Below are 13,948 nucleotides of genomic sequence, written 5' to 3'. Positions count from 1 at the left end.
ATGTCTGTTATTAGTAGTAAAAAGAGGAAACATGCATGTCAGATTCAATCTTGAAAATCTTGAAATTTGTGCCCTCTGCTATAATACATCTTTTATGCCCACTCTTTCTCATTTCTCATTACTTTTTTTTTTTTGGTGAGGCAATGGGGTTAAGTGACTTGTCTAGGGTCACACAGCTAGTAAGTGTCATGTGTCTGAGGCCAGATTTGAACCGAGGTCCTCCTGACTCCAAGGCCGAAGGTCTATACACTGCACCACCTCGCTGCTCCTTCATTTTTCATTACTAAGACATCTTCCTCCACTATCTCCTCTTAGATGGAGAAGTGGCCCTCTGCTTGAGAAAGAAATGCCTCTGCATGTGCCCTTGATCTCATTCTTGCATGACTTCTCTAGCAAGTTGTTCTCACTATCATTTCTCCTCTCCCTTATTTTCAGTACCTTCATTTGTACTGTCTCCTTTCTGCTAAATAAAAACATGCCTTGTTTTCTTCATCCCTTAAAAACCCTCACCTGATCTGATCATTCACAATAACTACCCTCCCACATTTTTCCTTCCCTTCATGGTTAAATTCCTCAAGAAAATTGTTTACAATTGGTGCCTCAATTCCTTTCCTCTCTCTCTGTTCTATTCCTTCTGCAATCTCGTTTCTGTTCTTCACAACTGAAAATGTCTTCTTTAGAGTTATAGTCTTATCTTAATTGTCATATCTAATAGCTTTTTTTATTTTATCCTGATCACTCGTGGTACTGTTGAACACCTCCTTCTAGATATTCTCTCCTCTCCAGATTTTCATGACAGTGCTCTCTTCTGGTTCTCTTTCTGACTATTCTTTAGTCTTTGCTGTTTCTTCATCCATGCCATACCCACTAACAGTGAGTTTCTCTGAAGGTTTTGTCCTGGCCTCCCTTCATGTTATGATATATAATATCTCAGTTGGAGTTCTTATTGGCTCCCATAGGTTCAATTATCATCTCTGTGTAGATGATTTCCAGATCTATGTATCCATCCTTAGTCTCTCTACTAAGCTAAGGTCACCCATTTCCAGCTGCTTCTTGAATATCTCAAAATCAACATGTCTAAAACAAAAATTATTATCTTTCTGCACCTATACTCTTCCATCTTCTGAACTTTCCTTTTACTTTGGAGGGAACCATCATCCTCCCAGTCTCCTAGGCTCACAAATTTAGTTCATTGTTGACTCCTCACTCTGACCCCAAATATCTAATTCACAGAAAAATCTTACTTCTACCTTCACAACATCTGTCATATGCATCTCTTCTTTTCTGATGAAACAACCAAACCCCTAGGTCACACCTTGATCACTTCTCTCTGATACGACTACAATAGCCTTCTAAAGTTTTCTCTTCCTCAAGTCTCTCCCCATTCCAGTCCATTCTCCAGTCAGCCACCAAGGTGGTTTTTTTTTCTCCCTAAAATGTAGGTCTAGACCACATTACTGCTCTGCCCCCCTTCAGGGAACTGTCTTGAGTATATTCCTATTATCTTTAGGATCAAATATAAACTCCTCTATTTGGCATCTAAAGCACTATCTAACCTGTACTTTTCCTATCTTTTCAGCCTATATATTACTATATTTCTCATGCACACTTATGATCCAGTTACATTGGTCTACTTGCATTTCCTCTAACAGTTCACTTTATTTCCTATCTCTGTGCCTTGAACTAGTTGTCACACATGCTTAGAATGCTCTCCTTCCTCAATTGGGCCTCTTAGTTTCTTTTTTAATATAATTTTATTTTTTCAAATAACAAAAATCTACTTTGTCTGCCTTCTATCTCCCTCCCACCATTGGAAAACAAAAACAAAACCAAAACCAAAAACAAAACACTTAACAAATGTGCATAGTTAAGCAAAACAAATTCTCACATTGGTCATGTTAAAAAAATATATGTCTCAATCTGTACCCTTAGGAGTTAAAGTAACATGCTTCATCTGGAATTGTGGTTGGTCATTACGTGGGAACAAAGTTCTTAAATCTTTCAAAGTTCTTTGTCTATACAGTGTTGTTATTATGGTTTTCCTGGTTCTACTCACTTCACTGTGTCATTTCATACAAATCTTCTCAGATTTTTCTGAAACTGCCCTTTTCATAGTTTCTTACAGCAGAACATTATTCCATATATTCATATACCATTATTTTTCATACATTCATCAATTGATAGGTATCCCCTTAATTTCTAGTTCTTTGCTACACCCAAATAGTTATTATGTTGTACATATTTCCTTCTTTCTTGATCTCTGGTATGCTGACATAGTAGTTGTATGCAATTTAATAACTTTTTGGTTATAGCTGCAAATTGCTTCCTAGTATAACTGAGCCAATTCACAAGTCTACCAGTAGTGCATTAATATGCCTGTTTTTCCACATACCCTCTAGCATTTGAAATGTGCCCCCCCTTTTTTCAAGTTGCCGATCCCCATGGGTGTGAGGTGGAAACCTAGAGTTGGTTTAATTTACATTTCTCTGATTATTAGTAGTTTGGAGTGTTTTCGTTTATGACTCTTGGTAAGTTGGATTTCTTCTTTAGAACACTGTTTATACACATTCTTGATCATTTATTAACTTGGGAATGGTTCCTATTCTTACAAGGTTGGAAATGAACTCCTAATCAAGACATTCACTGCAAAGCTTTTCCCCAGTTACCTGCTTCCCTCCCAATTTTAACTTCTTTGATTTTGTTTGTGTAAAATTTTAATTTTATGTAATTAAATTGCCCATTTCATCTTTTAAAAAATGTAATAATTTATTTTTCCCCAATTACACATAAAAACAATTTTAACAATCTTTTTTAAATATTTTGAGTTCAAAATTCTCTCCCTCTCTCTCCTTCACCCATTGAGAAAACAAGCAATTTCATATAGATTATACATGTTTAGTCATGCAAACCATATTTCCATGTAAGTCATGCCATGAAAGAAAACACAGAAAATTTTTATAACCAAAAATAAAGGAAGTAAAGAAAAAGTATCTTCAAACTGTGTTCAGGCTCCACCAGTTCTTTCTCTGGAGATGGACAACACCTTTTATCTTAAGTCCTTCAGAATTGTCTTTGATCATTGTATTGCTGAGAATAGCTAAGTTATTCACAATAGATCATCATACAATATTGCTGTTACCATGTACAATGTTCTCCTGGCCCTACTCCTTTCACTTTACATCAGTTCATGTAAGTCTTTCCAGATTTTTCTGCGAACATCCTGCTCGTCATTTTTTATAGCACAATAGTATTCCATCACAACAATATACAACAACTTGTTCAGCCATTCCTCAATTGATGGATCTACCCTCAATTTCCAAATTTTTGTCACCACTAAAAGAGCTGCTATAAATGTTTTTTTAATATATTTTTGGTTTTTATCCCTTTGGGATAGTATTGCTAGTATTGCTGGGTCAAAGGATATGCATGGTTTTATAGCTCTTTAGGTATAGTTCCAAATTACTTTCCAGAATGGGTGAATTAATATACATACTTACCAACAGTGTATTAGGGTTTTAATTTTCCCACATCCTCTCCAACATTTATTATTTTCCATTTCTGTCATGTTAGCCAATCTGATAAGTGTGTGGTGGTAGCTCAGAATTGTTTTAATTTGCTTTTCTCTAATCAATAAATTTAGAGGAATTTTTCATATGACTATGGATAGCTTTGATTTCTTCTTCTGAAAACTGCCTGTTCACATCCTTTGACCATTTATCAATTGAGAAATGGCTCTTATTTCTATACATTTGACTCAGTTTTCTATCTGTTTGACAAATGAGGTCTTTATCTGCAAAACTTTCTGTAAAAATGTTTTTCACAGTAATGATGACTAACTATGTATTTCCCTCCATGCTATTTCCCCCTGTTTATCCTACTCTCTCTGTCTCCTTTCACCCTATACATTCTCAAAAATATGTTGCTTCTGACTTTTACCTCCCTTAATCTGACCTCTCTTCTATCATCCCTATCCTTCTCTTCTCCCCTTCCCCTCCTACTTTCCTATATGATAAGATAGATTTGTATAACCCCCTGAGTGTGTATGTTATTCCCACTTTGAGCCAATTCTGATGAGAGTAAGGTTCATGTGCTCCCCCCACCTCCACCACTTCCTCTTTCTTCCCCATCCACTGTAAAATCTCTTTCATGCCTCTTTAATGTCAGATAATTTACCCCATTCTATCTCTCCCTTCCCCCTTCTCCCAGTGCATTCTTCCTTCTCACCACTTAATTTTATTTTTTAGGTAACTATCCAATTATATTCAGCTCATACCCATGCCTCCTGTTTGTGTGTACTCCTTCTAACTGCTCTAATAATGAGAAAGTTTTTAAGATTCACAAGTATCAAAACAGTTTAAACTTGTTGAATCCCTTATGATTTCTCTTTCCTGTTTGCCTTTTTATGCTTCTTTTGAGTCTTATATTTGAAAGTCAAATTTTCTATTCAGCTCTAGTCTTTTCATCAAGAATGCTTAAAAGTCCTCAATTTAATTTAATATTAATTTTTCCCCCTGAAGGATTATACTCAGTGTTAATGGGTAGGTAATTCTTGGTTGCAATCCTACCTCCTTTGCCCTCCAGAATGTAATATTCCAAGCCCTCTGATCCTTTAGTGTAAAAGCTGCTAAATCTTGTGTTACCTTGACAAGGTAACTCCATGATGTTTGAATTTTTTTCTTTCTGGTTACTTGCAATATTTTCTCCTTGACCTTGGAACTCTGGAATTTGGCTATAATATTCCTGTGAGATTTCATTTTGAGATCTCTTTCAGGAGATGATCAGTGGATTCTTTCCATTTCTATTTTACCCTCTGGTTTTGGAGTATCAGGGCAGTTTACCTCGATAATTTCTTGAAAGATGATGCCTAGGCTCTTTTTTTGATCATGGCTTTCAGGTAGTCCAATAATTCTTAAATTATCTCTCTTGGATCTATTTTCCAGGTCAGTTGTTTTTCCAATGAGATACTTCACATTTTATTCAATTTTTTTCATTCTTTTGATTTGATTTTATTGTTTCTTGATATCTCATAAAGTCATTAGCTTCCTCTTGCCCAATTCTAATTTTTTATTAATTTATTTATTTTTAGTTTTAAACATTCACTTCCACAAGATTTTGAGTTCCAAAATTTCTCTCCATCTCTCTCCTTCCCTCACCCCAAGGTGGCATACATTCTGAATATTCCTTTCCCAAATCTGCCCTCCCTTCTATCACTTCCCCCCCTTCTCTTATAGCTTTCCCCTTCTATTTTTCTTTAGGGCAGGATAGATTTCTATACCCCTTTGCCTGTATATCTTATTTCCCAGTTGCATGTTAAAACAATTTTTAATGTTCATTTTTAAACTTTGAATTTCAAATTCTCTCTCTTCTCCCTCCCCACCCATCCTCATTGAGAAGGCAAGCAATTCAATATAGGTTATACATGTGTAGTCATGCAAAACACTTCCATAATAGTCATGTTGTGAAAGACTATATTTCCCTCCATCCTATCCTGGTCCCCACTTATTCTATTCTCTCCTTTGTCCCTGTCCCTCCTCAAAAGTGTTTGCTTCTGATTACCTCCTCCCCCCAATCTGTCCTCCCTTCTATCATTCCCTGCCCTTATCCCCTTCTCCTCTATTTTCCTGTAGGGTAAGATAGATTTCCAAACCAAAATAAGAGTAAGATTCACTCATTCCCTCTCACCTCCCCCCTCTTTCCCTCCATTGTAAAAGCTTTTTCTTGCCTCTTTTATGTGAGATAATTCACCCCATTCTACCTCTCCCTTTCTCTTTCTCCCAGTACAATCCTCTCTCACCCCTTAATTTTATGTTTTAGACATCATCCCTTCATATTCAACTTACCCTGTGCCCTCTGTATAAAAATTCTGGAACTCAACAGATTTACAAAATTGAAAACAAGAAACCCAATTAATTAAATAGTTAATACACCAAGAGCTGTTTTTATTTTAAAAAAACAATAAAATTGATAAGGCATTAGCTGTATGACCATTATTTTAATATAATTTTATTTCATTGTTGTCAATAAGAATGTGTGCAATGTTTCTGCTTTTCACCATAAGCTTGTGAGTCAATTTTTGTAAAAGTTCCATGGATAGTTGAGAAATATGTGCACTCCTTTCTGTTTCCATTCAGTAATCACCAAAAATTTGTCAAATTCTCTTCAGATTCTTAAATTCTTTGTCCTTTTTTGTTCGAGTTTTCTAGGTATGTAAGTGATTCATTGAGTTCCTCCACTATTACAGTTTTTTGTCTATTTCTCATTGAACTTTTCCATTAAATATTTAGATGTTTTAACTCTTGATGCATATGTGTTTAGCATTGATATTGCTTTTCAGCAAAGTTTAGTTTCTCTGTTTATTTTTAACTGAGTCTGTTTTTGCTTTGTCTAAGATCATGATCACTTTCACTACCATTTTGAGTTCAGCTAAAGCATAATAGATTTTGTTTCAGCCCCTTATTTCTACTCTTTGTGAATTTGTGTTTTGAATGTGTTTCATGTAAATAACGTGATGAATTCCATTTTCTAATTCATTATGATTTATTTTATGAGTGAGTTTATCCCACAAAATGGGATGAAGGGAGTGTACTTCCCTCCATCCTTTTCTTTTGTACTTTTTCTTATCTTTATTTTCTGCCATCTCTTCACAAGAAAAGAGTGGTGTGAAGGACAGTGTGTTCAGTAACAGTGGTCTCTGCTAGACTCAATCTGCTTCTTTCCCTCCTCTCTTTCCCTTGACCAGAACCTAATCACAAATTCATAACCTTTATTTCTTTCCTTTTAAATCCCTCTGCTCAATCCACCCTTCCAGTGTCAGTTTGCTTTGATTCAGTTGCCTTGAAACTGTCCTATCTTTTATCCTTTACTCTCATCTCTCCCTGTTTTCTCTTTTTCCTCTGTTGAGTGAAAACCTTTCTGCCACACAATTCTGTGTGTCTCTTCCATGTGCCGGTCGGGCCGTGCACTCTCCTCCTAACAGGAGCAGGCTGCCAGGGTCATACTTACCAGTCTTCAGAGCCCACCCGGATAAACATAGAGATGAGCCGATTGGGAGGTGCAAGCACTCGAACTTTATTCAGAGGCCATCACAGCAAGGCCAAGCAGGAAAGCACGAGCAAGGAGCAAGAGAGCAGGCAAGAGAGAGAGAGAGCGAGCTCTGACCCCTACCGCCCCTTATATACCTTCCTAGCCCCTCCTCCTCAGCCCGTCTACTAGTCATTGATTGTAGGATCAGATACTGGAAGGGGATGTCTGGGGTTAGCACTGCACCAAGGGAGAGGACGTGACAAAGGAAGCTAGGCCCAGATACCGGAAGGAGACGTCTGGGGTTAGCGCTGCACCTAGGGAGAGGACTAGACAAAGGGAGCTCGTTCTCTGCCATCCCACTCCCACGTGGCATAGCCCCCTGCCTCAAGAGCACATGCTCTGGCTACTTCCTTGTATCCTGTTCCTACCCCAGTTCACCACAACTCCACATGGCACCGCCCCCTGCCTCGGGAGCGTGAGCTCTGGTTACTTCCCCGTATCCAGTTCCCATTCCAGTTCACCACAACTCCACATAGTACAGCCCCCTGCCTCGGGAGCGTGAGCTCCGGTTACTTCCTAATATCCTGTCCCTGCCCCATCTTGCCATAACCTTCACGTGGCAGTAGCCAACATCAGACAATCCCTCACACTTCTACCTTTCTTTGACCAGTTCAGATGAAAGTGAGGTTCAAATGTTGCCCATTCCTCCTCTGCTGATCATCCTTACTTGCATAGGCTTAAGTAACCTGATTATCTTAGATATTTTTCTCCATCCTTCCTCCCCATTTCTTCTTTACTGTATTCCTCTTTCCTCTTTTTTAAACATCATTGAAACACACCAAAACCACTCTTGGGCCTTCTGTCTTAGTTAACTGTCTATGACTCATGATGGCATTAGGATTCTTAGTGGACAAATACTTCATTCTATTAAAATGTAAGCACTAAATATGTAATGTAATTATTAGAATGCAATCCCTAATTCGTTGTTTAGTTTTTTCTAATTGCTTACTGTATTTACCTGTTTGTATTTCTCTGCTCCTGCATTTGTTTGTATTTGAAAGTTCTTACTCAGCTATGGTATTTTCATCAGGAATGCTTGGACTTCTATTTCATTAAAAATCCATTTCTCCCTGTAGGATTATATTTAGTTTCACTAGGTAAGATTTTCTTGGTTGTGAACCCATATCTTTTGCCTTTTGGAATTTCATATTCCAAGCTCTTCACTCCTTTTTTATTGTCTTTTTTTTAAATTTTTAAAAAATTTTTAGGCAATTGGTGTTAAGTGACTTGCCCAGGGTCACACAGCTAGTAAGTGTCAAGTGTTTGGTCTGAGGCTGGATTTGAACTCAGGTCCTCCCGACTCCAAGGCCAGTGCTCTATCCACTGCATCACCCAGCTGCACCCCCCCTTTTTTTTTATTAAATCTTCTGTGATACTCAATAGCTCCTCAGAGCTTGGATCTGATCATAGTGCTTCTTCTTTGACCTGGAAGCTCTGGATTGTGACTGTGAAGTTTCTGGGAGTTTTCATTTTGGATTTTCTTTCAGGAAGTGACCAGTGTATTTTTTCTGTTTTTACTTTTCCCTCTAGTTCTAATAGCTCTTGGCAGTTTTCTTTCTTGTTCTCTTGAAATATAATGTCCAAGTTCTTTTTGACCCTGGCTTTCAGGTAGTCCAATGATTCTTAAATTATCTTTAGTTGATTTTTTTTATTTTCAGGTCAGATGTTTCTTACATGAGATGCCTTTCATATTCTCCTTTTTTCAGTCTTTTGACTTTGTTTTTAATATTTCTTACTTAACTGACTCATTGACTTGTTTTCTCATGGAGTCATTAACTTCTCTTAGGTCCATTCAAATATTCAAACAGTCTCTTGCTTGGGTAAGGTTTTGTATCTCTTATACTACTCTATTAAATCTCCTTCTATGACTTACCTTTAAAGCACTCATTTATTTTATTTTTCCCCATTTTTTCCAGTTGTAATTGCACTGTTTATTGAGAGGGATTTTAGAGGAGAGAAGTAGCATTCTATTTAAAAAAGTGATCAATATTAATCAACTGTCATTGGCCAAACTCAACAGAGACAAAGACAGGTAGACACTTTGCACTCTCCCCACTCTACCTTCCTCCCTCCCATTGCTGCCTCCACTAGAGTATGGAATAAAGGGCCTTAAGCATATCTTAAGTTTGATAACAATTGCTCAGTAGAATACTGGGCAGAGGGGTAGAATTTTGTCCAGAAGAGAGACTAAGTTCTAGTTATTGCTTTCAGAGGCAGTGAGAAGAGCACCAGGTAATGAGCAGTTGTGATTTGAAGCCCCTTAGAGGGGCAGCAGCATTCTGTTCTGATTTCTTTTTTATCTTTTTTTATTTTAGACTTACATACTAAAACTTTAATACATAATGAGAAAAAAAGAAACATATTATAAACTTAAATATTAAAACTTAAATATAAAATAAGAAAAGAAAAAACATCATGTATACAGCAGACCATAACAGAGTATTCAAAATATACAGCAATAAATTTCCATTTCAATAAAGCCTATATAATAAATACTACACATTGTGATGAGAGCTGTTCATCTTTTCTTTGTTTCCTTGTATTCTTTTGTTCTCTGCTGTATGCTTTTTACTTTGTTCTTTTCCCTTCTTCCTTCCCCCAAGCATTAAGCATGAATATGTTTATATATAAATACAGAAATACACATAAATGTATACATACACATACATACATACATATATAAACATATACTGTCCCTAACAGATTCTACTCCTAATCTTTATTTTTATGTTTGTGTGCATCTCTTATTTCCTGTCCTTCCTGACTCCTCTACTTTACTTCTACCCATACCTTGCCCTCCTATTACTTAACTTACCCCACCTCCAAGGATTCCTCCCTTATCCACCTATTCCCATGAATCTAAATACCCTTTTATATGCTCCTTTGACCAATTCCTTCGCTCTCTCCTCTACAGATCCCTCCTTTATCTTCTCCCCGCTCTCTATCCCTTTAGCATTTTATTCTTTCTAAATTTAGAAGACTTTTATATTCCTCTAGATGTATATATATATTGCTCCCTCTTGAATCTATTCCCAATGAAAGTAGGTTTCCAGAACTAACAGCCTTAGTCCCCCATCTAATTCCTCTGTATCCATTCTTCTTCTCACACCTCATTTGTATAAGATAATGACTCGTTTAGCTCTTCCTTAACAGTTTTACTTTTTGAAGTTATATCATGCTCAGGTCTACCCCAATATTTCTTATGAACCACCCAATTACCAATAACAATCTTAGATACACGTTTTACATTTTACATATGTAAAAGGTAAATGGTCTGTCCTTATTGAGACCCCTTATGAGATGTTTCACATTCTCTTCTATTTTTTTCATTCTTTGTGTTTTGTTTTATTATTTCTTGATCTCTTATAACTTCACTGGCTTCCCTTTGTCCAATTCTAATTTTCAAGGAGTCATTTTCTTCCTTAAGATTCTGGATCTCCTTTTCTAATTGGTCGACTTTCTTTTCATAATCTTGTTTTTCTTGGATTTTTTAAAAAGTTTTTCCTCAATCTCTCTCATTTGATTTTTAAAGTCTTTTTTTTAAGTTCTTCTATGAATTCTTTTTGGACACGTGACCATTTGACAGTACTCTTTGGGGTAGAAGAGGGTTTCTTTGTTTCAGTATCCTCCTCTGAAGATGAACCCTGATTTTCTCTATTCTCATAGTAACTCTCTATAGTTGTATTCTTTCTCTTTTGCTTGTACATTTTTTGGTAATAGTTTAGTTTTTGTAATCACCTCTAGTTCTGGGATATAGGGGATGATACCCCTGGCCTAAGATCCTCTTTCAGTTCTCCCCTCTAACCTTGAACCCAAATCAAGACCTCCAGCCCACAGTAAGTAAGTGCCCACAGCAAATGGCCTCCTGCCCCAAAGCTTCTGCACTCACCAGGTGTGAGCTGGTTCCTTCTCACCCCAGTCTGCATCTCCGCAGCACAGCTGGGTCTGGTGTTCCTTGTCAGCAGAGGTTCTCTCAATTTTCCCCAGCTCAGATGCCCAACTCCCTTCACTGTCCCAGGGGTGAAAGTTCCTGTGGTTGGGGCTGAGTTAGCCTCCCAACCCAGTTAACCCCAGGGCTTGCTGCTTATTGTTTAAGTGGATTTATGACCTAGGCTGGAGGTATTCACTCTTCACAGGAACCAAACCTCATCCTGAACCTTTTCTTCAGATCTTCTCCAATTGTCCCAGGAGGACCTTTGTTCTGCCCTTACTCTTATTTATTTTTACCATTCTACATTCTCCCTGAAGCTCTATTTCATTTCTTTTTTTGGGGAAAAATCTTGAGTGCTAGCAATTTTCTGACCTAATCTGCCATCTTCCCAGAAATCCTCTCCATTATATTCTGATTTCACATATCACTCAGGCAGGCAAAGTCAGGTAGCACAAAAGCTGTGCAATCAATGTCTGAGTTGTGGTATTTAAGATTCATCTTCTCAAATTGGTTTTTGTTTGTTTTTTATTTTTTTATTTTTTATTAATTTATTTTGAGTTATCAACAATCACTTCCATAAGCTTTTGAGTTTTAAATTTTTCTCCCCTTCCTTCCCCCTCTCCATCCCCAAGACGGTGCATAATCTGATATAGGCTATACATATACATTCCTATTAAACATATTTTCATATTAGTCATGTTGTAAGAAAGAACTAGAACCAATAGGAAGAACCACAAGTAAGAGGAAACAAAACAAAACAGAAAGAAAAAAAAGCAAATAGTATGCATTCAAACTCCTTTGTTCTTTCTTTGCACATGGATAGCATTTTCCATCATGAGACTTTTGTAGATGTCTTAGATCCTTGTATTGCTGAGAACAGCCAAGTCTATGAAATTTAGTCATCACACAGTGTTGCTGTTACTGTGTACAACATTCTTCTGGTTCTGTTCACTTCACTCAGCATCAGTCCATAGAAGTCTTTCCAGGTTTTTCTGAAGTCTGCCTGCTCATCATTTCTTATATTATAGTACAATAGTATTCCATTACGTTTATATACCACAACTTGTTCAACCATTCCCTAATTGATGGACATTCCCTCAATTTCCAATTCTTTGTCACCACAAAAGAGCTGCTATAAATATTTTTGTACATGTGGGTCCTTTTCCCATTGTTATGATCTCTTTGGGATACAGCCCTAGAAGTGCTATTGCTGGATCAAAGGGTAGGCACATTTTTATAGCCCTTTGAGCATAGTTCCAAATTGCTCTCCAAAATGGTTGGATCATTTCACAACTCCACCAACAATGCATTAGTGTTCCAATTTTCCCACATCTTCTCCAACATTTATCATTTTCCTGTTTTGTCATATTGGCCAATCTGATAAGTGTGATGTGGTACCTCAGAGTTGTTTTGATTTGTATTCCTCTAATCAATAGTGATTTAGAGCATTTTTTCATATGACTATAGATAACTTTTAATTTTTTTTAATTCTTGACTATCTGTCCAAAGTTGCTAAAAAATTTTATGACTTGTTTTACTGAGAAATATTTCCCATATCTATTATGTCAAAATATCTTCAAGAAGATAAAACTTAGTGCTGCCCAGGTCTCCAATCCTCAGGGTTCTTTTTTATGCATTTATGTGTTGGGGCTGAGGGACCAGCAGAGGGAATTTTTCTTCCTGAAGTTGGAGAGAGTGGAGTAACTTCCAAATGATAACTGATAATGCTTCTTGATAGCTGAAACTGCTCTCAAAAGAAAAAAAAATGTCTAGAAATAACCAGGCAGTCCACTGTGATCAGGTTGGTCCCTAACAATTTGCTCTTTCTCTTTGAATGTAACCCGGATTGGCAAATAAGTGTCTTAACAAAAATTTCTTAGACAGATTGATCTGAACATAGATCTTCAACTACAGGACAAATAACCAAGATCTTTGGCCCAATCTTTAGGGACTTTCTTTCTCATATAGGTTTGGAAATCCATGCTCCTCAGTGTAGAGGAAGAATTGGATTCATTATAAACCCATATTTCAATGTTTGAGATTAGTGTCTTAATTTCTGCTTAATAAGGTAGTATTATGAAATAATACATTTGATAGTTCCTGTGATTATTTGGCAGACATGTGTAACGTTAGAACTTCAGCTACATTTTGGAATTCTGAACTAAAAAGTGCATGAAGAAAGGTGAGAAATGACATAATAGTAATTTTTTAACTATTGTTTCATTTAGGGATTATTGGATATACCAGTGGACTTTCTTTAACATGCATGCTTTTCTTTCTCATAGTGGTAAGTTTTTGTTGAAAGAATTGGATTGAAGTTTCCATGACAGTTCCATTTAATAACTATTCTTGCTTTATAAAATATAATCTACCACATTTCTTGTTTTATGTAATTAAAGATTATCTATGAGAAATTTAAATTAAGTTGCCCCATGCCAGGAATAGATGAATCAACACTTTCTAATGCAACAATTAAGGAAATGTGTACATCAAGATACATTGTGCTCAACTTTAAGGTATGTTTTTTAATATAAAATTTATTTTGTATTAATTATTATTAACATTATTAATCAACTCCTTGTAAAATTGTTTGGAGGTGTGGGCAGTTCCCTTTTCCTCTCTTTCTGCTAAGCACTTAGGTTGATGGAGAAAGGATACTGGAAAGATTCAGGGTGTGGTGGTGAGCACAATTGTCCTAATGTCAAAAGATTTATTCTGCAATCTAAATGGTGACATTGGTGGATGGGCAAGTTGCTTGATCTCTCTGAAGTTGTTTCATCATCTATAAAATAGGGATAGCAGTATTTGAATTCCTAATCTCACAGAGCTGTTTTAAGGAAAGTGGTGTACAAATTTTGAGTATCATCTAACAATGAGTGATTATTACTAAAGGATTTTCAACCTAAAAACTACAAACTCAATTATATCAGAGTG

The 13,948-nt window shown here is 36.6% G+C and overlaps 1 protein-coding gene across 1 annotated transcript in view; it reads left to right on the top strand.

Annotated features, from left to right (window-relative positions):
• Positions 1-13,948, top strand: part of SLC38A1 (solute carrier family 38 member 1) — a 71,882-nt gene that overhangs the window by 39,601 nt on the left and 18,333 nt on the right. Inside the window, exons 8-9 of the mRNA XM_027858972.1 lie at positions 13,243-13,301; positions 13,414-13,530. Of these exons, the coding sequence (XP_027714773.1) occupies positions 13,243-13,301; positions 13,414-13,530 (176 nt within the window). The remainder of the gene's footprint in view (positions 1-13,242; positions 13,302-13,413; positions 13,531-13,948) is intronic.

The sequence above is a fragment of the Vombatus ursinus genome, unplaced genomic scaffold, assembly GCF_900497805.2.
Source record: "Vombatus ursinus unplaced genomic scaffold, bare-nosed wombat genome assembly UNPS02013950.1, whole genome shotgun sequence".
Classification (NCBI taxonomy): Eukaryota; Metazoa; Chordata; class Mammalia; order Diprotodontia; family Vombatidae; genus Vombatus; species Vombatus ursinus.
The sequence above is the reverse complement of the archived record's forward strand: the minus strand, read 5'-3'. Positions and strand labels throughout refer to the sequence as shown.